At 39.6% G+C, this 25,730-nt stretch overlaps 1 protein-coding gene across 2 annotated transcripts in view; it reads left to right on the top strand.

Annotated features, from left to right (window-relative positions):
* The window catches only part of TMCC3 (transmembrane and coiled-coil domain family 3), a 49,245-nt gene that overhangs the window by 3,976 nt on the left and 19,539 nt on the right, over positions 1-25,730 (top strand). Inside the window, exon 1 of one of the 2 annotated variants that reach the window (XM_066319282.1) lies at positions 4,572-4,649. The exons of the other annotated variant lie outside the window; for it this stretch is intronic. Within the exon in view, the coding sequence (XP_066175379.1) occupies positions 4,572-4,649 (78 nt within the window). Of the gene's footprint in view, positions 1-4,571; positions 4,650-25,730 lie in introns of those variants that run through there. 2 annotated transcript variants of the gene reach the window in all.

Here is a 25,730-nt window from a genome sequence, read left to right as displayed (position 1 = left end):
CATCTTCTCAATGCTTGTCACAGCTTGGCAATACAATCTGCAAGTCTTATTGTGATCCCATGGTAGTTTGTGCTGGGTACAAACAAGCTGTGGGTGTGAAAGCCTCATGCTTTGGCAGAGGAACTGAGAATCTTGACAGTGCACTCAGGGCTAACTGCAAGACTAGTGCCACTCAGCACTATCCCACTTGCCCTCAGATGTGGAAATTACTAACTGTCTCTTTTCACGTAGGCCCTTTCCCTGGAGACTGGTTGATGAAAGCTTTTCCAAAAAGATTTGGAGGACAAGTTAAAAAGTTTCTCAAAAGGAGCCCCAGTATCCTGTTTAGAGTACAGATGTTACCATTGTGGGAAAAGGGACCTTCATCTTCTTCCTGATTGTACCTTTGCCAACATACCTCTGACATCAAATATTTCTTTTCTCCCTATGAACATCAGAACACAACATTTAATAATAGCACTTTAATTCTGGAGGAGCTCAAGGTTCTCCACATGAGAAAGATGTGCCATCCTTCTCCTTTTAGGAGGATAGGGTAGCAGAAGTCTAAAGACGTAAAGTAAATTGCCAGATCCAGATTCATGATAAGACTGGAAAGAGAATGGGGCAAAACCTTGAGCCAGCCTCCAAATGAAAGTGTTTCCATGTTTTCCACCTCTATAAAGGTCTGTTTGGGGTTTTTTTGTTACTTCCCAGTGTGTGTACATGACACCGTCTCGGGGATTGCATTGCATGGGAGTTGGGTTTAGTTAGGCAATCCCACAGGTGCACTGGCACTTCTGCTCCCTCCATGGCCTATGCATAAATCCGTATGGATGGTTTATGGCTTGCAGATGGGAGTACTGTGTCTGCTGTGCAAGTGTTACACATTGTCATGGGGCAAAAGATGGCAGAGATGTGGTTCCTAAAGGGAAGAGTGAAACATCTCTAGAAAGCTCAGACTCCAGGTGACAGGCATCCTTTGGACAGTGCCTCTGCTCCACCTTCAGAGATCTGATTTTCCTAAAACATGGCAATACAGGTAAATGCAGTATTGATGTATGTCCCTCTGCAAACCAAATGCAGTGGTGAATATTCTTGTACAGTGATCTTAAGTCTAACTAGACCTTCTGTTCCTAATAGGTGTCACTCATTGAAAGGTCACTTTAAAAGGTAGGCAAAATGATGTAAATACCAAGAGTTAAGCATTGCGGATCATGCTAGCATGCTGAAGTGAGGGAAAGGACTGAAAAAGAATGGGCACTGACAGCTGGGCACTAAGTGAGGGATTTTGACATATTTGAACTTTAAAATTGGCAGAATGGATGTCCAGGATGATTTAACATTTTATCATTAATTTAAGCCATAGAAATTAATTTTTAAAATACTTTCTGAGAAGAACAAAGGATGAGAGAACAAATCTATGGACTACCATTTCTGTCTGTGTCACTGTGAGTCCAGCTTCATGCTCCTGCTGCTATCTGGAAGAATCTGCTTTAGTGGAGTTAAGGTTCAGTTGAGAGCAGGTGCAGTGTGTGGGAAGAACATTTATTTAAACTCTGTGTGCTTTTGAAAATAAGTGAGAGAAGTACTCAGTGAAGCTCTCAGTAGTACTGTGCTGTGCAGTACTGTGCTGCCACGCTCAGGGTGTCATATCTGTTTTGGAGTGAGGAAGGAGAGCTGTACAAACGAGCTGTGCGTGCAAGAGGAGGGCAGGTGGTGTTTGTTCAGCCAAGCCAACTGAAATGCATTCTGCAAATGTGCCATAGGGTAAGAACATGCTCCTCCTCCGGCTCAGGAAGGACGTAGTGGCACATATGTGAGAAGGAAAGATAAAGGGGGGAAAGAGCAGCCTTTGGTCAGAGAATTGCATTGCACCACAGTTTGACATAAATTCTGAAGACACAGTTGATTTAAGTCCAACATATGAAAAGAACCATTTCTTGAGATGTGGCACTTGCAGACACTGTCAGAACGGCAATGGCTCCTAAGTCAGCTTGTGTGGAAGGACTCTCCTGACCTGTGAGAGATGCCTCCGCCCAAGCAGCTATTTCTCCTCCTCTGTAACTTGTTGCTGTGTGCAGCAGTTGTTCCTAATTGACTGGCCTGGTGTCCTGTGGTCACAGCTCCTCCAGGAACTGCCCAGGGCTTTCACTGCTGGCAGAGGAGACGGGACCTGCTGTGTTTGGTATGCACCACTGAGAGTAGTGCCCAAGCAACACATCCACGGGTTTGGTTGGAAGGTGTGACTAATGCAACACTGGGGTCTTACGAGACCAGCTGTATTACGTTCTCTTCTTAGAGGCTACATTAGGACAGAGCTTTCTTTGTAAATATAGTAGTATGTGTGTTGATACTACCTCTAAATATATATTGCATATTCCTGCCTCTTTTTATCTTAAAGAGAAGTTTCACCATTTTGTGGGTAGTCTGCTTGTACTATTTAAATAAAGCTGATATGTAAATAAAACTTTTAAGCTTTTTAATAAAGTATGATTCATAATAAGCCTTCTATTACTAAAACATCGAGCAGTTGTAGTGTTTTATGTGTCCCTATTCCAACTTCTTACCTTTCTGTGCTTTGATCAACTACATTTGGCAAGTCTTTAAAAAAAACTTGAAGGTTTCTGAGGAAATAAGGATGTTTCGTCCTAGGTGCCGAAAACCAAACATTCCTGTTTGGAAATGTGCAATTATTGCTTCAGTGAAAACCCCAAGCCCCACAAAATTTGCATATTTAATTTTTTACTCACCTTTACTTCCAGAGTTCCTCACCCTCTGGCACATGAATTAATGTTCATGTCTCAGCTGAAGGACCAGAAAAAAAGTTTCCATTTCTGTTTTGGTTTTTTTTCCCCAGCAGCCTTTTTTTAACTTCAGCTAAGTCATTCAGCTTCATAAGAAGTATAGGAGGGTGGCAAGTCACCATCCTTGTGCAGTATTTAGTTTGGTACTTTGAGTACTACTTTAGGAAAATAGTTCTTCCTTTAGTAAACCCACTCATTGTTTACTTTGGGATAACTTTATTAAAACTGGTGCTAGAGTTGAAGAAGAAATACCTGCCAAGAAGGTCAGGTGTAGTATTTATTTTTATTTTAGAATTCCAGGTCTTTCATTTATGAAGAACTCACTAGTTGAAAACACCAACAAAGGCCTTGTGCCAGATAATTAACCTCTGACAGTACTGTTATCTTGGAACATAGGATTCCATTATAAAAAACCAGTGACAGGGAAATATTTTCTAAAGCTGCAAGGTCCTCCTGGGATAGTTAGCTGTGTTGATATTTAAGTATGTTTATATACCTACATGCCTTGGGACTGTTGCTGTCTCCAACTGGAGAAGAAAAACAGTGTGACTTGTGCATGAGCACGATAACAACTCTACTTGAAAGGTGAAGTCCTGCTACTCTTGCAAGGGAGTTGGCCGGAAGGAACTTCAGATTTACTTGTGTAATGATTAGCGGTGGTAACTCAAATAGTCTGTTTATTTCAAAAAGGAAAATAAGTACATTTCCTCTACAACTTAGTGATTATAAAACAGTATTTTATTTGCACTTTTCAGTGGGTTAAAATATGTTAAGTGTCACTTAAATGCATTCCTCAGCTTAGAAAGTCTGAAGATGAATGTGAAAATCAGTCAGAAACTCCACTCAACTCTTAGGAATTTAAGTACATTTGGCATACGCCTGCTCTGGAAAACAAGTTTTCCATGAGTGTTCAGAAGTATCATTTGAAGCTCCCTTGTGCAGGATATTGAAGGATTTATCTCACATGTGTAATGTGCAGAAAATGGGGCAGAATTGGTTGCTGTGCTGCAGTGACCACTTTGAAAAATGCTCTAATTACTTAGTTGATTTGACAGAATGTTTATACCATTTTATTGTGAAAGTATCTAGGTATCAAGGGCTTTCAAGCAGCAGTTCTCAGTTGTGTCCAGGGTACCTTAGGCTACCGAAGTCAAAATCTTACAAGTGAATGTGCCCAAAACTGACAACACAATACTTCTGGTTTCTTCCTCCTTTACCCTTTGGACTTCCGAACCTTTAGGATATGCTGTGAGGTTTCACTGTAGCCACAGGGTTTAGGTTGGTTTTAAGGGGAGTCGAGATTGCTTGATGGTAACTCCCTCCAAGACCGGGCTTGGACCCAAACCTGCGGCGGTCAGCAGGAGGAACTGTCATCGCTCTGTCCAGCCATTCCTCTGGGAGATCACCGCGTCCCAGCTCCTGCTGTCCCCTCAGACACGACGGCCTTGAAAATTAAACAAACGAAGAGATTGGCCCAGTCCCTCTGGCTGAGCTCTCTCCCACCTCCATCCCCTCTCAGCATCCTTCCTTTCGGGAAGGAGGGGACGGCCCGGCCGCGCCCCCTGGGGCCCCGTGCGGCGGGAGCCGAGGCGCCGATCCGGGCGTGTGCGGGCTGGAGCGGCCGCGGGCGGGCGGGGCCGTGCGGGCGGGGCGTGCCCGGCGCTCCGAGCCCGAGCCCGAGCCCGAGCCGCTCAGTCCCGCGGCCGCGGGGCTGGGGCTGGGGCTGGGGCTGGGCGGCACCGCGCCCGGCGCGGGATAGCGGGCGGGAGCAGCAGCACAAACACAAGCATGCCGGGCAGCGACACGGCGCTCGCCGTGGACAGGACGTACTCGGACCCGGAGCGGCACCGGCGCCGCAAGACGAGGGTAAGGCGTGTGAGAGCAGGCGGCCCGCGGGCGGCGGCGCTGGGGCTGCCTGGGGGTTTGGGTGCTGAGCTCTGACAGACAGCCGCCAGCACCTTCCCCGTGAGGTCTCCACGTTTGCTTGGCTAGCGACCTAAAGGGAAGGCTTTTCCTACGTGATTCTTTCGCGTTCATACTCGAACGCTTCTTGGTTTAGGAAAATTAAATGAAACTGGACATTGACTTCATAGAAACCAATGTTCGAGGTATCCCCTCAATCGAAACTAGACGGATACAAGTGTAATAGAGAACTTACTCACCAGTGTCAACAGCGCCGATGATTTAATGCCGTGACTCTGTCTCGATCGCAGTGGTGGATACTAGGGCTTAGGTTCTGTTTCTCAAGGCTTGTTTAATAAACAGGAGCAGGCGATTGTATCTGGCAGCAAAGTATTATTATGGTTCCTTTTATGAAGTTAGAAGAGGGCTGTGGCAGGAATGGAACTTGACATAAAAAGCGCACCTATGTGTTCTAGGCATAAAGTAAAAATATACTATATATCCATGATGTATGGCTCTATGGAATAGTTTTACTAATAGCCTCCTGGCGAGTTCAACTTTCTTTATTTTTATGTTTTGTTCATATGATATATATAAACAGAAACATGTATAGGAAAAGTTTATGATCCTTTCACGTGTTTTGTGGCTTTTATGGTAAGTGTTCTGTTGATGAAGGCACTTGGCTTTTTAGTTTAAAATTATTACTTAAATACTCAGCTCAAAGGTGTGTAAAAAAGTGGCCCTTCCTTTCCATGCACTGCAGGAAAGGAAAAACGAGGTTGCTCTAGCTGACTTGGGATATTGGCAGAAATTCTGTTTTCTCTTCTGTGCTGAGATCTTTTGACAGCAAATGAACTTTTTGGTTTGAAGTGTAAGGATCAACTATTTGTGAGGGGAGATTTTTTTTCTAGGGGATGACTGGGGTGAAAGTTTTGGGGTTTGGGGGTTTATTTTCCTGTACTGTGCATTAGCAGCATTCTTCATCCCTCTAGCCCATTAATTGGCAGTGATGATAAGGAGATGCTGTCATTCAGATTGCTTCAGAATAATGAAATATTTAAAAATAGGTAACCCTACACACTGTAGCATTACTACTGGAATCTACATGCCATTCACTCTGTAAGATGGATGCACATGCTAGTCATATTGGAGTTAACAATGTTATGCATTTCCTTTGTTCTTCTCTCGTGAAAGTTGAACTGATTAGTTTCTCCTTCATTGATCTTGCTGTAAGAATAGTGTACTACCTACCTAAGTGTGGCCATGGAGAAAAGTTGCATATCTTCATAATTTTTGGCATATTTAAATGTTAAACTGTACTCTGTAGTCTAGTTGATTTGCTTAGAAGTATAAAGCATCATGGCTAATGCTGTGTTGCTTATTGTACTTGTACATTGACTTTTTTTTAAAAAAAAATCTCATGTTTAGGGCAATTTTATAAAAGCACTGATATTTTGTCTGATATTGGATTTCTTTTGATCAGAATTAATGTCATCTTCCCTTCCTGGGACCATGAGGACTGGAAATACAGCTCTACACAAGTTTAAAGTTGTATGTAATTGTGATGCTCCAGGGTTTGGGCTTTATAAGTTGTGTTAGATATCACATAACTTGTAATATAGTTGCTAGGTATGGTAGCAGCATGTTCTGTGTTCCAGATGATGGTAAGACCTTGTATTAAGTCTATTTTGCTTAGTCCAGACAAATTGGAATTTTTCCCGGGTAAATTGCCTGGATCAATTCAACATTTCTCTTACTGCCTTAGCCGTGGGAGTAGAAATGGTCATGCACTGGAGCAGCAAGAACTGGTAGTATTAGGTAGAAAAACCCAAGAAATTAGAATGCTGGTTTTTCATTTAGAGACTGAATAAAAATTGTCAGAGCAGCTGAAGTTAAAGCTGCCATTCCCAAACATGGATGGAGAAGAGCAATGCAGTGCATGAACACAACAATACAGAGGTGGTGGGGAGGTTTGCAAGAGCCTGAGCAGACTAGGGAGACTTGCTGACTTGCTGTGTGAAGAATGCCTTGGAGCTGGTTTTGGTAGCAGGATAAAACATGTTGTAAGGAAGGTGAGATCCATTTAATAAATGGGGAAAAGACAGGTGTCAAAGTAGAAGCTGGTTCTCCTAGTCTATGTAACATAGGCTACTGAGTCCAGTTTTTAGGCAGGTGGATTTTAAAGGAATTCTCCAGACTATAGGTTACTGCACGTGTCTTTCAAGCCCAGCTGAGGATTTTCCTTATGAGAAAGTGACACCTTCTCTTTGGACAATAACAGTTCCAAAATTGCTGCTGTACATACTGTAGGAAGGCATCATTAAATTCAGTTTGCAGAAATGCTGGAACAATTTACTGTGAATATAGCCTTTGGAGTTTGTAAATGGTAGAGTCTGAGGGGATTTAAACAATTCTGCTGCAGCCAAAAAGCTTCTTCAGTGTATAGCAACAGATCTGTTCAATACCTTCTCTTTTGAGGCCATTTGAAGTATAAGATACTGCGGGTTCTGGTAATAATTCTCCATATGTCATATTTTGTGTGACATTCCCAGTGGCTGAAAGAGATGAAATACTTTACTTGGGTATAGTTGGATCATCCTTAACTTAGGAAAGTCACTGCTGTTGCTGAAGGCCAAATATTTTGAGGGAGTGGCCATTCTCTCTTCTTGGATGTTCTCTTCCTTGGATGAATCACAAGAGACTCCAGCTATGCTGTGCATGGCAGTACTGAATGGGGCATAAAATCACTATTATGTGAAGTGTAATGGAATTAGTGCCTTACAGTTCTGCTTTTGTGTGGTGGGTTTAGATTTATAACCATTTGGTTGCCTTAGTTCTGGAAAATCATCCAGCTCCAGCTTAAAGAAGGGTGCCCTTCCAGGGGACTTTGCCTGCCTCTCCTTGCCAATAGTACCTGGTCACTATAATCAGGATTACTGCAGATCACTTTGGTGGTGCAGGTTAAATCCGTGGACAATACAGCCATGCAAAATGTTTCTGGTCTTCTCTGCTAATGCCAGTTGCTGCAGCTTCACTGTGCTTAACATCCACTACTAGCTGATTCCTGTAACACTTCCAATACAAATCTTTGAAAAACATTCAAAATCAGGACCTAAGATATGAAGTAGGACAGTTTGGGAACAGAAGTTGCATTTTTAGTTGTCACGAACAAAGTACTGCTCTTGCTGGAATTTAACTAGCAGGATAGTTTAAAAAGTGTCATAGTGCTTTCTTAAGGGACTTAATATTGCAGTAGGCATTGTGAAGTTGTGTTCAGATTCTGGCTACACTGTATTTCTTGATCAGTAAGTCCATGCAGAGGTCTGTGTAATTGCAGTAGTTAATATGCCTGACGCTCAAACTAGCCTGGCTATGCAAACCCATGTCTCACTGTGCTGTCTTTTGCTTCAAGAGCAGTGTGTCAGGACTGCCTTTCAAGGCCCTATAAGGGTCTGTTAAAGCTATCTTTTTTTAAATTATTATTATTGTTATTATCTGCTGATCAGGACATTGCTCTTCACTCTTGATATCTCACCCATTACCGAACAAGAACCCTCCACATTTCATCAGGACTATAAATTTATATGTATGGCTCTGGAGGAGAAAAATCCTTTTCCACTACAGCTAAAACACATAAATTCCTTTACTACATCCCATCAGACGTCTGTGTAGAGTAAGTACTTTTAGCAAGTACCAGATGCACTTGAGAGAGACACAGGAAGTCCCAATTGATTTCTTGCACATTGGAGCCTATTCAGAACTTACTTTTTATTAGTGGAAAACAGAATTGTAAGAATCGTTTCTTTATTTGAAACAAACACAGAAACCTTACCTGGAACAGGTGTGGTTTGTTTATTAACAAATAGAGAAGCTAATTTCAAGCTTCTTGTTCTTTCAGCCTTAGTGAGACTAGCAGCAGAATCAGCGGCTTTTTGGATGACAATTCTTACATGATCACACATATAAAAGGCTTACACTAAAAAAAACCCCCAGAAATTCGCTTGATTTCTACTGATGAAAAAGCATTCTGTGGAATGTCTCTTCTCATCTCCGTGTCTCTCTTATGATCCCTCCCATTCATCTTGTCCATAGGCAAGGCAGACTTTAATAATCACTCTTCGTATGTCTGTCTTCCTGAGCCTCTAATCACTCTCATAATCTGTCCTTGAATTCCCTTTATTTCTTAAAATCTTCAGTAGGTTTAGAGGAAATGACATAAAGGAACCTAAAAGGATTAAAAACAAACAAATGAAAACCCCAAACAGAATACTGCACCAAAGCAAACAAAGCAAACAAATCGAACAACAAAACCCCACCAAGTCTAACAAAAACAAAAAACCACTCCACCCACAGTTTTAGGAGACAGGGAGATTTAATCTCCTGGTGTTCTTTTAAATACAAAGATCACTATGGAAGACATGCCTGTTGGGGGCTCTTGTAACCGGTAACCAAACCTCCCAATATTTTGTGCTCTAAGACCTTACACGCGCTTTTCCCCATGGTTCCCGTAGGTTTGGACTTAAAAATAGTTTGATGAGACAATTTTGCTAGGACCTCCAAGCTTTGGTTTTAAATCCACAGTGTAAATAGAAATGTGTGAATTTGTTCATTTAAAACAGTAAAATATTGAATATTTTGTCCATTTAGAACTGTTTAAAAAGCTTCTTACTTTTTTATTCCATAGTCCCAGAAAGGACTATTAAGAAGTTTCTGCAGTTGTGGGGTTTGTGGTGGTGTTGTTTTGGTTTTGGTTGGTTGGTTGGTTGGTTTTGGGTTTTTTTGGTTTTTGGTTTTTGAGTTTCAGGGTTAAATACTTCTAAAAGCTAAAGGGCAATATTAGGTCAAATGAAACAAAAGGGGAAGCTGGTTTTGTATAGCTTAGTTTAGCATTGCTGTGCTCCCCTGCTCCTACATGGTGAACCTCTTTTGTAGACATGTAGGCTGTAAATTGTAATTGTTGTGTCCTCAAATTCATCTTTTCCCTACTCCAAGATGACAGTTTTAAACAATAAGTAGAATGGAGGATGCATCTTCTTTTTAAGGTTTAAACTGATTTTAAGTTTGGAATCTTTGTACTTAGACCTTTCATAATTTTTGGTTTCCACCAGGAAAATTCACATCTCTGAAGACTGTAGAGTCTTCCTTTGCTGTGCCATTGATCCATCCTCATTGCAGTGGATGGTATTGCTTACAGGACTGAGGAATTCTTATCACCTTTTAAATGTTAGGTATATGTATAAAAAAAGTCACTGGGGGAAAATTGCCAGCCTTCTGATTTGCTTTCCTTTTGAAGGACGTGTAATTGTTCGTCTGTCAGGTTGCCAGCAGTGATGCTGGGGGATGGCAAGAGCTCTAGATCCCTGCCTTGTTTATTGTCATCATCTCCATAGGTAAGGCTTTCACTAGGCACCACCTGATGCAAGGTCTGCTCAGAGGCTGAGCCTTCAAGGTTTTGGTGGATTTGACATCTAATCTTGTCCAAGCTAAAAAGATTCCCACTGCACATTGTCCCATTTTTGTTCTTTTGGGAACATTAACAAGTATGCAGCTTTCATCTTCACCCCCACAGTAAGTATGATTTTGGGAAAGACTTGTGTGGGAGATAAATTTCTATGTAGTGCTGGGGAATGGTGGAACATAATTCTTCCTTTTCATTTATGCATCCGAGTGGAGAAACTTTACAAAAGAGCACTGCAGTATTTACTACCAAAACTTTTCTGTTCTTCCCTTAGTCTGAAAGAGGGGGATTAATATCCTTTTTGCCTTGTCTTTTGCAAAGGCAAAAATTAACCTGCTGATCTAAAGCCGTCACATATGGGACCAAGTATGTGCCGGAATGTCTTGAACCTTACCAGACACTCAGCAAGGGAGAACTCCTCTAAAGCATTTTTTAATATCATCATACATAATCTAAGCTTTAATTTAGGGACAAGGGGGAGAATGGAAGGATGTCTCTACTGAGACATCCTAAAGAATACCTAAATATTATGAATTGTGATGCTGTTACTGTAGAAAGCTGAAATTAGGCATTTTGTTTAAAAAAAAATTACAGAAAAGCTTAATATTGAGAGCTTGCTCACTTCATTGTTATTCTGTTTAGGGGTTGCAACTGGATAAAATTCTAGAGGGCAGAAGTTTTGGAAACCACTGGTACTAATATTTTCTTACTTACCTCTATATTGGACAATGTATTTCAATGGAACTTTGATATAAAGTATTTCAAAGTATTATCAGTTCTTGATAATTCTCAGTGAACTTTTGCTATAGTAGGCGTCTTTTCCTTGGCTTTTCCTATCTGTGTGCAATATAGGTAACATTTGTCTTCCTTTGTAAACACTTGTTTCTAGTAGTTCTGGATGAAGAAGCTATGCTGGGGATGTGAGGAGTTGACACTGTGCTACTGAATTAAAATGGAAATGTGATTCGGGTAGTGCTGAATTAATTGGAAACTTTTGGCTAACATCAGGGGCCTATGGAACCAATCTGAGATGAATTAGAACAGACTTGTGGAAACTCTTCTATATGTTAAGTGTTCTTTACAGGATGGGAGATGCTGCCTGCAGTTGTTATTACAGTCTCTTTTAGTTTAAATCAGGATGCTGCAGGTGGGTTTTTTATTTTGTTTTTGCTTTGTAGTGGGTTAGGCTAAAAATGTATGGAAACCTGTTTATCTTTTTGGCAAGGATTGTGATGAAAAGAGCAGCCACTGTGTGTGCATCTAAGGACTGCAGCAATTAAACTCTAATTATGTCATGTGATTTGTTGTGTTGTTTTTTGTTTGGTCTTTTTTGTTTGTTTGTTTTGTTTTGTTTTAAATTGAATACAAGTATGGCTTTCAAAAGGACTACAACATGATTGTCTTCTCAAGCACGAAATAAGATTTTATTTGTTTTAATTGACTTGCTCCTCCTGTTTAAAGCAAGCCTTTGCAGTTGAAGATGAAGCATTATGATGAATGTTGGTGTTCTAAAGACAGGGAAGATGGCAGTGCTCTGGAGTAGTTTATGTATACAAGAGGTGTTGATTTATAAGGTTAGAAAAAGGTTTAAGTAGAGCTAGTGGAAGTATAGGACTTCCATTCATAAATAAACAAACCAAACCTGATATTGCCTACTGCCACCTAAAAAGCAAGTAGCACAGCTTACAGGAAATGTAAGGAGTCAGAGTTTTGGGGTCTTGGGATTATTAAATATAAGAGAATTTCTAAGTGGGCTTTAAATGCTAGACTACAAGCATTACTGTTGCAAGAAGAGAAGCCTTGTTAGGGTATGCTGATGTAGCAGGTTTCTCTGGTTTTACAGCATTCACTCCCTTTATTCCAAGTTGTTCCAGTACATGTAATACAGAAATTAGGATTCAGCTAGTGCTCATTGTTCAAATGCAAAATGATATAAATATGCAGAAAATGTGCTGCTTTATATCAGCATGTCTGTACAGGTGAGTGATGTGCAAAGATCAAACTGACAGACCAATTACAACTGACTCTTTAATTTTTTTCTAATTCAGGGCATTACAGCTTAGTGGCATTCTGTACTTTAAGTGTGCTGAGGACTTGCTAAGATTCACTGCTTCACCCTCACTTCTGAGAAATTAACTCATATGAAATGGGAGCTGGCTGTGGGACTCCAGCAGCCATTGACTGCGTTTTGGATTTTTGTAGACAAGAAGCTTTGGTTGAAGATTGAAAGGACAGGTGGAAGCTTTGGAACCTAGTAAACCCAGGATCAAACCCACTATTAGTCTGAAAGAGACATTTAGTGTTAGAAGAATCAAATTAAGAGATCTTGTTAGTAAGAGTTGTCTAGGTCAGGTGTGGGGACCTTTTTCTCATTCATGGCTGCTTCTCCAGTCTGCAGCACTGCAGGGTGCTGCCTTCAGCCTGGCAGCTTTTCTCAAGCTGCCCAGAGCTGTCTTGTACCAAGTCCATTAGGGGCACCCAGCCTGGGGCTCCTTCACTGTTCCTGTGGTCATACTGTGCTTACAGATACTGCACCCAGCCCAGTGCCATGCTCCCTCACTCCCTGTGCTGGGGCTGAGGGGCAGGGGCAGTGTGGGTGTGACTGGGCAGCTCTCAGCAGCTTTGGACACATGCAGGGCAATAGCAAGGAATGGAGAAGAAATGATGAAGAGAGGAGTAGAGGTAGGATTTCATGTGCTTACCTAAAATGGATTCATTGCCTAGAACAGAGCCCCTTTTGATGGCCAGGTGTAATTTTCTTTTTCTCCTTCTTTAGTCCACACACATGACTTGAAAACAAAATGTTTCAGTATTTGATATTACTCCAGCTACTGATACATGTGCATAATATGGGATTATGTGGTTCTTAATATGTTAGGAATCTTTGTTTTACTAGAGGTTTTGGCAGGAGTAAGGTAATCCTGTGTCATGGCTGTCTCTCGTAAGTTTTGTCAGAGCAGCAAAGTGTCTCTTCACTTTATCAGGTTTCTAATTTATTTCTTCTCCCATTCCTGCTGTGTCCAGGGAAAGAGGCTATCTTTTTTCTTTCTCCTCTCCTGCCATACCTTAAGGGAGAAATGTGGCTACATCTTGTCATCTGTATCCAGTCCTTTTTTAAAGCAAATTACAAAGTTTCACCTTGATTAAAAAAAAAAGAATTACAGCCTTCTTCTAAAATAAGAGTTAAAGGGATACTCTTAGTCATCTCTTTTAAAGCCAGATAGTAAATGTCAGCAGGCTGATTAAAGCTGCCAGGCTTCTGGTCTGCTAAAATGGGTCCACAGAAGGTTTACAGTGAGTTTGCCATACTCTTATGTTGTTGTCCTGGTTAGCTTTTTGTGCAGGTCTCTGCAGTGGAGCCCTTTTTTCACATGGGAATTGGTGCAGGCCCTTCTGATACACAGCATCATCACAAGCAGGTGTTGCTGGTTCTGGTGAGGGCCTAGGATCTGTATAAGAGTTACACTCCTTCTGTCACGTGCAAGTGGTTTGGATTTAGCAGGCTTTTGTACCAGAGGCTCCTCTGGTTGCCAGTAGTTATACGAAGAAGTTCTGGGATTGTCATTGTTGGCTGCTTAATGTTTTGTTCTCATAAACTGTATGGATGTGGTCATGAGTAATTTGTCAACAAGCATTACTGCCTGTAAGAGGTAGGTGCTTACTTCTACTCAAAAAAGGAACTGTGCCATTGTCAGGTTGTTCCTTTGTATCTTTCCCGTGTTAATTCATATGGTATCCTCTCTCTAATGCAAAGAGAGATCCTATTGAGCAAATCTTCTGTTGCTTATAATTAAAAAACTGGTTTCAGTGCATTTCTACCTGAGGGACATAATTGTGTCTTGCAGTGTAAATTTAATGTAGAAAAAATGTGCACCCATAGTTTTTATGAGCTGCCTTTTTTTTTTTTTTTTTTTTTTTTTTTTTTTTTTTTTTTTTTTTTTCCTCCTTCAAGGAACTCTTATTTCTCTTTTTTTTCCCAAAGTAACTGGAAGGGCCTGAACAGCACCTGAGTTCAGGTGACCTAACAAAGCTCGATCTGAAAGTGATAGAGGGAAGTCTCTGGTGATCTTCATAAAACTTGGTGTCAAGCTTTGGTTTGTGTTTGTTGATGCCAGAAGCTATTTATTTTTTTTTTTGGGGAGGTTGGGAAGCCGGACTTTTGAGTGCAGGAGCTTACAGATTGTTCTTTCAAAGGATGTTTTGACCTATATGGCCACTTTTCATGCATACTTTAGGTGGGATTTCTTGGTTTTTAGTGACTTATGTATATTACACTGTAGCCTGTGTGCAAACACCTCTTTAATTTTGAAGAATTTCTCTTGCAATAAAGATACACCCTTGAGGTGTTTTGGAACAAATAGCCCAGGCCTTGTTTCAGTTACTCTTTTTTTGGACTTGAGAGAGTCAGCTAGAATAATGTTTGTGTGTACTGTGCCATTATGCACTGTGGCACTTAATGTCAGAGAAAGCTGAAGTTCAGTGATTTCCTTGAAGAGAATCTGTGTTTTGAAATGAAGTCTAGAGCAGTGGTGACAACTGTAGCCTAAAGCTCTGGTGACATGGGCTCAGGCTACTGTGACAGCTCTCAGCCCTTGTGTAATGGTGGAAATCATTTAACTTCTCTGAAGAGAGAGTGGTGTAAACACTGTGAAAGATACATATTTCAGAATCATTAGCCATCCAAGTGGATACTTCAAGGAAAAACGACCTCTTACTATTTTGGGGCTTCTAAAAATATACAGTGTAGGCATGTTTCTGCTTTCCATATCAGGCAGCTTTTAAGACTCTCTGCCATAGGTGCTTCTTCCCCCCCAAACTGTGTAAGTCTTGTGTAGCTATTTGAAATTGGGCATTTTCTCTTAAGGCAGCTGTGCACCCTTTGTAGTTGACAGTGGGAAAGCACTTGGAGTGATCTGTCTAATCTCTGTTCATTTTGAAGAAGTTCATTCTACATCACTTAAAGCTGCAAACCTGAAGCTGGGCAAGACTAAATCTAGTCTAAATAGCTGTGATAGGGAATATTGCAAATACTGTGTAAAAGATGCAAGTTTCATTATTTTTCATGCATTATTGAAATAGGTGCATGTACTGAACATCCAGACATCTGTGCCAAATTACTCTTGAGTGAGATTTAAAGTTGTTTTTATTAGGCAGAAAAGCAAAAGAATTTTCTGACTCTCCCTCTTATATAGTGCATTTTTAGTATTACTGATTCTTCATTTCACTTATGCATAATTGTTTTAGGAAAACTTAAAAAAAAACCCAACACTGTCTTTTTGCCAGCTTTGCCATTATGCAAAAAATCACTGGTCTCTGATCGTTCAGAAAATTGGCAGTACAGGATGTTACCTCTCCTTCCCCATTGCTTTTTTATATATAAAGGAAGAAAGGTGAAAAATTATCGATATGTGACTTGGAAAGAAGGAGAGGACTCTTAAATTTGCCTTATTGTTACTACAAATAAGTCTGATTTTAGGAAAAGAAAAGCCTGGGATTATTTTGTGGACTCCCTGATAAGATGGCTTTAAAATGTCTCTGTTGTTGTTTAACCCCAGGCCCAGCCACCAAGGTCCAGGCAGCCACTTGTTCACTCCCACTCCAGTGGGACTGGGGAGAGAACAGGAAGGGAAAAGGCTGGAAAATGCGCTGGCTGAGATAAGCACAGTTCAGTAGGGAAAGCTAAAGCTGCACACAGGCAAAGCAAAACAAGGAATTAATTCACTGCCTTCAATTGACAGACAGCTGTTCAACCATCTTCAGGAGAGCAGAGCCCTACCAACTACTTGGGAAGACAAATGCCATTACTCTGAATGCTTCCTCTCTTCCTCCTTCTTCCCTCCCTTTTATATAGTGAATATGATGCCATGTGCAATGGAATATCCCTGTGGTCAACTGGGGACAGTTGTCCTTGCTGTGTCTCCTTCCAGCTTCTCGTGCAACCCCAGCCTCCTTGCCAGTACATAAAGCAGAAAAGGCCTTGGCTCTGTGTAAGCCCTGCTCAGCAATAACAAAAACATCTCTATATTATCAACCCTGTATTCAGCACAAATCCAAAACAGAGCCCCAAACCAGCCAACTGAGAAGAAAATTAACTCTACCCCAGCCAAAACCAGTGCAGTCGTGTAGAGTAAAATTCACTTTATTTTTACCCCTTACACATTGCAATAAGTGCCTTAATTTCTATTTTTAAGAGAAATTTTTTCTATGATTTCATCTAGTATAATTTGCTAATCTTAGGAATGTGAACTCCTCATGGTTTAGTGAGACAAAATTTTAATGACTGTGTCTGAATTCTGATTTAAAATTTATCAATATATGTTTCTATGTAGGGCCAAATAACACTGTTTATGATGTAGCTGTTTTGGTGACTAGCAGTCTGATGGACTGATAAACACATACTTTAGTGAAGGTAGGGTTAGTGAATTGGAAATGGAAAGAAATTCTCCTTCCAGTATGATTTTGATCAGTCTCATGTCATAATATACTGAACCATTGTATCAGTGTAGTTTAAGGTTGCAGAGCAGCTTGGAAATTTATTTGAACTGAACTTCGGAAATTCCAATGTAAGGATCAGGGAACTTTCCATATATTTTACTAGCCAACACATGAAGCAATGGCTTTAATTATTGTAATAATTACTCTTTGCTAAATTTTGAGAAGCTTTGATTTTAGAGTGTAATGCGTTGTACCATTCACTGCTGTTAACTTATTATCAAGATCCAGTTCTGAGGCTTCTGTGATAAACTTGCATTGTTCTCTAAATTTTTTTCTTCCTGTTGTCATTATCTTTTCAACAGCAATAAGATTTAGGAGACTGTCATGTTAACAAAGATAGTAAGTGTCATCCACTCAACAGCTCATTTCCAAATGCAAAAAGCCCTTGGCATTTTCACAACAGATGTGCTTGGGGGTTGGTTGGTTTTAGTTTAGTTTTTTTTTTTTTTTTTTTTTTTTTTTTTTTTTTTTTTTTTTTTTTTTTTTTTTTTTTTTGTTTTTTGTTTTTTTTGAACAGTGAATGCTCAGAAGTATTCCTTAGACTAACACTTTGCTCACCTTTCTTCTGTCAGCGCTACAAGTACCATAGGCAATTCAATTTATGAGACTTCTGGCTAAAATCATGGTGTTACCTGCAAGAGTAGAATCCATTTAGCCACTGAAATACTAATGTTTTGAATAAAAATAATTAATACATGTTACTATTGTAATTCACATTGGCCATTAAATCCCAAAAGAGGATATGTCCTGAGCTAGTATCAATGTGGTAGCTCACAGATGAGCAATTATTAACAGTAACTTCATAATCTTCATAGCCCTTACCTCTGTTCTGCCAATTTTGTCCTTTCATAATGATGTTAATAAACTAAAATATCCATACAAATTCCCCCAGAGATTAAAAACTACAGGGACTGGTATGAAATGTAGGTCCCAGAGGAAAAAAAAAAATATAGCATTCTATGTATTTCACATGGTGTGATTTACTAATATTTTTTTTCCCACAAACAACACATTGGAGGAAAAGATTAGACATTTTCTAAGATAAATACAGTATTCATCCTTCCATACTGTTTGTGCTCATTTTTGTAAAAGGAAAAGAAAGGCTGCATACAAATAAAATAGGGAAAGGGTATAAATAATTTATATGCTTGTAATGTATGTCACCTATGTGCCAATAACAAGGAGGAGCAGTTGAATGTAGAAGAGAAAGATCTAACTGCAGGTAAAGAGAGTAAATCAAGATAAAATTTTTATTCATGGTAGTTTTCAAATTACTTTCTAAACTTGAGGAACAGCAAAAATACATTACTCCTTTGAAAAGGAAGCCTATTAAGTTTATGAATGTAATTTGATGTTAGGAGCAAGGAATTTCCTCTAAGTCCTTTGTTTCTCTCCTGGAAATTATTTTACATGTTTCCTGAGGCTTTTTTATCATTCAGGTTTGTTTAAGTGAATTATATTCTGCCTAGTGAATATGACAGGGAGAGTAGAGGCTTCAAAGGTAATGAGCCCAGACATGTTGTGAAAATGATTTTCATGTGTCTTCACTAGGCACCTATCCATTCTCTTAGGGAGTGGAGAGACAATTTTCCTCTTATCCACTGTCTGGCATGCCAGTCCATCAGCAGGCAGACTGTTTAAGATTAACCAGAGAATATGCTTTCTTGCCCATTTGTTGGGCCAGAAAGGTTTTGCAAGGGACACTGTTGAAGTTGAAGCCATTATAAAGGACAGTTAAGGACACTGAGGCAAGCAGAAAATACTCTATAGAATTTTGAGGGCATAAAAGAATCTGAGGAGTGGGGTGAGGAGATCTGGGAAGGTGCTGCTGGTATTGTTGCTTTAGGAAATAAATCTAAGGTCCATATGTTACCACATTCCGTTGTTTTTGCTGCACTAATGTTTCTGTGGGATTGTGAAGGAGTTATACAGCAGACTCTCTGCCTCTTCCTCTCTAGCGATGTCTCTGAGGGAATGCAACAATTGTTCTCTTCTGCTGTTCAGGCTGAGCTAAGGCTCAGAACTCTAAGTGGTGGCTATGCAGCTGCTGATCAGGTGTATGTGTGCCCTCTGATCACAGAATCATGGACTGACTTGCTTTGGAAGGGACCTTGAAGATCACCTACTTCCACCCATCCTGCTGTGGGCAGGGAACCTTTCACTAGCCCTGGCTGCTCAATGCCCTGTGCAGCCTGGCTGTGAAGGGACAGATAGGGTCTCTGTGCCATGGAGCTCTGCCACAAAAGGCAGCTTTATACTCTAATCTGAATGAAGCTTCCATAGGGTAGTGATGAATTGTCAAAAGTGCATTAATAGTGAAATTTAATTAACCACCTTCCTAAAGTGCGTAAGTGAAGGTGTTCTAGCATCTTCAGTGTCTCATGTTGGAGTGTAGAAAGAAAGAGCATTCTTTAGGAACATTGGGAAGGCAATTTTGATATAAATAAAATATCCCAACCAACTCTTGTGCTTTTAGCAGCAAACAGGTGGCCAGAGAAAGCCCCGTGAAGGGAGCACTGTAGGTGCCTTCAGAATGAGACTGTTACGCCTTTGGGAAGGCATAACATGTCAAGTGAAGAAGCAGGTCTTGACAGCAGAGCACTTTGTTCTGGTGTGCTGCCTGGTGTTACTCAAAGTGCTCCCTGTCACAATTGATGTGCAGCATTCATCCTTTATCCTCTCCATTTTGATGTGCCTCTTTTCTTACCAAATCATTGGTCTCTTCATTGAGAACAAGAGCTGTAGGAAGTGCTTGTGTGGATACACATACGTGGCATCTTTGAAATTTTAGCTGGATTAGTTCCTTTTTTTTTGGTTTGGTGGTGGGTTGTTTTTGTTTATGTTTTTGTTTTTGTTTTGTCTTTTTGACGATTTCCATGGTTGCGTTTTTTATTTGAAACTAAATCCTTAGTCTTTAAGTTTTAAACAGTTGTTGGCCTTGATTTTTTCCATCCATGTTTCATGAGCTAATTTAAGGTACACAGAAGACTAGTGTTAGCTGAATTTGGGCATATGTTTCATCTTGTAGGGGGATAAATGGAAAATTCTTGTCAATCTCTAGTTAAAATTCTCTTTCCAAAAATACATTGTATTCATTGCTGTCTGATGATTTGATTTGGGCTTTTTTTTTTCTGCCAGTAGATGCACTTAATTCTGTTTAACAGTGTTTCAGTGTCTTTAAGTGCATAGTAGAGTGACGTCCCTGATAATTTTTTGAGAATATGGATTCATCCATGCTTGTGAACATAAATAGGAATTGATGTTGGTCAAATATTTGAAATGCCTTTCTGCACTGCTTAGCTGCCACACAGTGTGGAAGAATGGCCTTTACTGAAGTAACTTTGGTCCCTGCTTCTGAAACTCTTAATCTAGAGATCTTGACAAAACTCTGGAGTTTTCAGTATGATTAATTCCTGTGCATGATATAATACTTCATTTTCATGACAACTGAAGCAAGAAAATCATGACCTTCATAAAAAATTAAAAATTTTGTGGGTTTTTTTTAAATGGATTGTTGTATGGTATCTCTACCAAATATTAAATGTTTTAACTGCTTGCCTATACTTCATGCATTTTCAATTAAAAAATAAAATACAACTTAATACATGTGGGGCTTTGCTGCATACAAGGCTGGATACTGCAGGTGATTTTTTAGCTCTGGCTCAGTTTTTGCTTGCCAAACTTTAGACATCCATATTAAGATTCATAACTGAAAGAACTGAAGCTTCAGGTGAATAAAGAACTTTTTTTTTTTAATTTTCCTATTAACTTTTCCAATATATAGCAGGCTTGTCCAATAAGATATACCAAAGGATGCAACCTGTTTGGTGCAGTTACTTACTGTGCTCTGTCTAGTCGATGAAAGAAAAAAATTCAATCAGTAGAGTTATAAAAGAAAGTGAAATATTGAACCAGAAGAGTTAAAATTGTTGTAACCAATAGCTCAAGTTTTTAAATGTGTAAATATGCACAGAGGACCTCAGGAGGTACAGGCTGTCATGGCTGGATTTCACACTAGAGTGCCATCACCTCTCTTCAGTGCTAAATTATTCAGGTATATAAGCCAGTTCAGTCTACCATGATTTTAGAGGTGACTAGATGGCATTGATTCTGTTATGTGTTTGCTAAAGATGTAAAAACAGTGTATGGAAAGCAGGTTGTGCCTGCAGTCCATTTAAATGCTCTAGCTTGCATGTAGGACTGTTTTCCAGCTTATTGTTGTCGATATTAAGTAGTTATGGACATTTTTTTGGATAAGCTCCATTCAGATCATGGCTGGTGAAGCATTACAGCATAGTTGCTCTTTTAATAGGAGAGATGTGTGGCTTGAACACTGCTGATTAAAAAAGGTATTGAAAAAATGTTCCAAAATAATATTTTTACAGGAATAGGACAAAAACTAAACTTAACATGTGTCGTGGAAGTGCTGCAGCATAACTAAGCTGCTGCTGAACTAAAGGAAAGGAGTCTGTTGGAGACCTTGAGTATTCCCTACCATCTTGTTTGCTGAGCTCCATGAGAACCCGCATTTCCAAGTGTGGAAACTGACTGAGGCCTCTGTGCCTCCTGAGGCTGGTTGGCCTCAGCACTGTATGGGATCAGGACAGCAAGTTAGCTGCTGAGGAATAAATAAAGCAAGCCAAACAATGTAAGACAATATGCTAGTGTGCCCTCCTCCATTTCTTTAAAATACATCTGTGGTGTGAGGACAGCTTTCTCCTTCCTGGGGCATGTCCTCACTATCTCACTATATTTTGTAATCTCTCCACAAATCTTGGGGCCCAGGGGTCGTAATTCTTCTGGAGAGGCAGAGGAATGTTGGACATGTCTTAAGCTGAAGAGAGCCTAGAATCCAACTGTTCGTTTCTTGATGGATAGTCTTGGCTGATAAGCAAACTTACTTCCCCTGTGCCTTTTGATTGGGCACATATGACTGAAGATGTAATTCATCTGTGATTAAGTATTTCTTCTCCACTGATTTCTGCAATGAAGTCATGATACATTTTGCATCTGGATTGATTCACCTGGCAAGAGACTGTGGTACCAGTGCCCTCATTAGTGGACTATTATGGAGTCATTGTAAAGGAATCTCTGGAGGAAAGGAAAAAATTATTCAGGAACACACATTTTCAAGTATGTGAAATAAAGGAATAAGAAATCAGGAAATGACTAAATGCATCTCACTTGGCAAAGTGGCATTTATTTTAGTATAAAGTCTTCAGACTACCTGCGGTAATTCTCTTGTAGGTTATTTAGGATCATGACTCTGTTTCAAATCAGGTAAAAATACTTTTGAAGTATTATTTACCATCTTTCCATTCTTTGTTATTTGAGTGTCACAAAAATGAGAGGAGAAAAAAAAAAAAGATGTTGGTAGTTTTTTCCATTATGTAGGCATCACAGTACTTTATTTTATTCTATTAATTTTTGTAAACTTAAAAAAAAATAAAATTAAAAGTTTGGCAAAAAGAAAGGGAAGTATATTTTATAGTACAATTGCAATAATGTCCCTGTCCCACAGTATCTATAGCATGGTGCAGTGGTAACTTAAAGCAGATGGGTTTTTTTGACATAGAAAGTGGCAGCCTGGATAGCCTCAAAAGTAGATTTTGTCTGATAATAACTTAGCGCTTAAGCTTTTAGTACTGGCCTGTGTTTGTTCGGGTTTTGTTTGTTTTGGTTTTATATATGATCCTTTTCATACTTTTTTGTGTTTCTGAGAAACAAAGGCACACACACAAGAGCTTAGAGAGGAAAGTTTCTTCCAGGCTTGTGAGGATTGCTGGGTGGCAGGGCTTGTTACACAGCTTTTGGAGGTGCTTGTTCTGCTTTTGCATTGGCTCATATTCCTGCAGCTGCATTGCATTACTGCAGTTAACTTACTGTTCAACTCCTAGAGCTGCTGTTCCTTTCCTTGTAAATATCTTTGCTTTTGATAAGGCATTTTTTGAGAGACTAAGAATGACCTACTAGAAAGATTGTGCTTGGACAGGGAAGATTATTTTCTACAAATTTCTCAATGTCAATTGATACTGATGCAATTTATAGGAAGTTGTACCACTAGTGAGAAATTGCATGGTTCTGTTAGAACGTTAGATCCTAGCTTCAAAACTCCTTGTCTCTGAGGTGAGAAAAATCTAAATTGAGTCAAGAAATTTTTAGAAGTAGGTAGATCATACAGAAGTTCTGGATGAAGGGAAGGTACTCACCCTTTACAAAGTATGTTAATAGGAAAGTGGGAGGGAAGCAATTACAGAGAAGGAACTGAGAACTGGAGAGTTCACAAAAAAGTATTGATAAAAGAATTGGGGGGAAAGGTAAGGGGAAAGCCTGAGCTCATGTGAGGCAAAAACTCACATGAATAAAATTCAAAACCTTTTGTTTGGCCAATAAGCTGCAATTTGAAGCAAAGTCCCTGTATGTGGCATCCTCCCATCATTCCAGAAGGAACTGAACAGGTCCTGCAGTGTCCTCCCTGATTTTAACATTTAGAAAAATTCCAGGCCTTCCTTCTTCACGCAGAATAGTGACTAGTTCAGTTTTCATCTATTGACAGGCCCACCATCATCACTCATGTATGCCAGCTTTGTCATGCATAAGATACAGTGAAGACATAAGAGCCTAGGTTATGATTTTTAGGTAGTGGAATCACTATGTACAAGGTATTAGATGCCTTTGATATCAGACTGGGGATGAAATTTCACCTGAAGTGGCTGCAGGAGCTATGTGGCATCTAAATGTAAGCACAGCTGAAGTATCTGTGGTTGTCAAAGACACACTTTATTTATTTTTGGCCCATCATGAGTCCTTGGATGTTTCAGCATGGAACAAGTTGTAGAACTTGAACTTCTGTTGACAGGTGATCACACAAAGTCTTCATCTTAAGGATTTATGCTGAATTGGACTCTCTCCCCACCCCCAAAGCACATTGACCAAAACAGTGACCAAAAAGGAAATAAGTAAATCGTGTTTTAATACTTAGAACTCCTAACTGGTCAGAAGTAAGGATGTGATGATTAGGTTTTGTTATTTTCATCTGTAGCTCAAATTGCCTGCCAGTGTGTCTACGTGCTTTGGGAGTGGGGAGAAAGAGTCAAATTCCTGTGGAACAAATCATTGAATACACCTGGCATGACTATCTCAATGCAGGCTTTGAGATAGCTTGTCACTGGAGCTTCTCTTGCAACTAGTAGAGTTTTTCTAGAATTCTCCTTTTTGCAGATCAGAAATACAGCTCAAATTATTGTGGCAGGTTGTGCCAGGGACAGGTATCTAGAACTACCAGTTATAACTTTTAAATTCCACTGGGAACAATGTTAACTCTTCAAAAGGAGATCATAGACTCAGAATACCCCAACTCTGAAAATACTGCTCTGAAAATATTTTGACCTTGCTAGACTTGTTCACTGTAACGCTGGCAGGCTGCCAACTCCGTGGGAGTGATGTTATGTACATTCATATGTAGTAGTCTCTTAGAAGGCCCGTCTGCTAGTGAATCTACTAAATCCCTTACACTGGGAGATTTTGTCTGACAGCAAGATAACTGCTTGTAGTTGAGTCTCAGCATTCAAGGGAGTAACATAATTTCCCTGGTTGTTGCTACGTGCAAGGAAACTAGAAACCTTCTGAAACAATGCTCTTTCCAATAAGTACTTCCAGGATAATTCTTTCCCTACAGATAACAGTAAAACTTTATGAAACTTGTGATCAGTTCTGACATGAGTTTCATACATTAGATAGTCAAATATCACAATATTGTGATATTTTAAACATAGTAAGAACTTCTATTAACTGTTACCTTATATGACCCAGAAGCCATCTAGAGTACTTGAAAAAACAGTGTTAAAATGGTATAATTTTTTTTATTATTCAACATCTTAACTGTTTTCAGTTATTTACATGCTACTAATCCCCACCCCAGTTCTGCACTCTAAACAAGGATGCATTCACAGTGTTGTGCATGGATCTTTTAAGAGCTGTATTGGGAAGTTAGTACCAGAAACTACACATCACTTTTATCACACTAAAGAGACTTAAACCAGCCCTTCAACGAATAGCTAAATAACTGACAAATCATTGGTTTTACTAGTCTATATTTAGTCCATTTTACTAGTCTATTTTAATTACTTTTAGCAGTTTTTTTACCTTTTCAATGTGCTTCTGAGTTGTTACATGGGTATACTACCCTGTAGTGGTCCCAGTACCTGTGGCTAAGCATCTGAAAATGTTTGAACGTGTATCTGGATTTATTTCAGTGAATCTTTGGCTTTCAGCTAGCAAATAGCCCTAACAGGCATTTTCAGTATCTTATATTATATCATACAACTTTCAGACTATATGACTATTGTCTAAATATTGTTAAATTATGCAGGGGAACATAACACCTGGTGCATTTATTTCTGTACTGACCTTTATTTTTATAACACTCTTGTTAAAGCAGTAAATGAACAAGAAAGATAATAAAAAGCATGTAAAAAGCCTACAGACTAAATGGAATGAATAATGAAGTCCCTCAGTGTATTCCATAAAGTTAAAATGTTGCAATATTTCCTGGTTAGTACCAGGAGCATGTGTGGGGACAGACTTAAAATCTAAATTCAGAGAGCAGAGCAGTAAAAGCTGTGATTTGCTCTTTCCATTGTGAGAGGTCAGAGTTCCATACAGTCATATTTGCGTGGAAGGTGTTCGTCCAGTGCAAATCACTGCAATTCATTAAAGTTTCCTAGAGCATTTAATGAATGTGTGCATATCTAAAGACTTCCTCTCTAGCTGAAATAGAATAAAAGACATTCAGGCCATTTTGAGTTGCTGAACAGTTATGTAATTTTGGTTTTTGTTTACCACCTGCTTCTTTTCCCCCCATCAAACTTTTGTTTTAAGTAATGTTAAGTCTACAGGAGCTAACTTTTAATATCGATTTCTGCCTAAATTTATGTGTTTCTTCCACTTGCTTACCTACAGGCAGACTGCTTTGATTGTAACATAAATACCAAGAACTAGCAGACTTAAGCTAAAGTAGCTTTCTTTGCAGTTTGCATTATGACCTGTCAAGCCTCAGACCTGTCAAGTAACTGACTACAGAAAATGAAAGT

Source organism: Sylvia atricapilla, chromosome 5 (assembly GCF_009819655.1).
Source record: "Sylvia atricapilla isolate bSylAtr1 chromosome 5, bSylAtr1.pri, whole genome shotgun sequence".
Taxonomy (NCBI): Eukaryota; Metazoa; Chordata; class Aves; order Passeriformes; family Sylviidae; genus Sylvia; species Sylvia atricapilla.
This window is presented reverse-complemented; position numbering and strand designations above follow the sequence as displayed.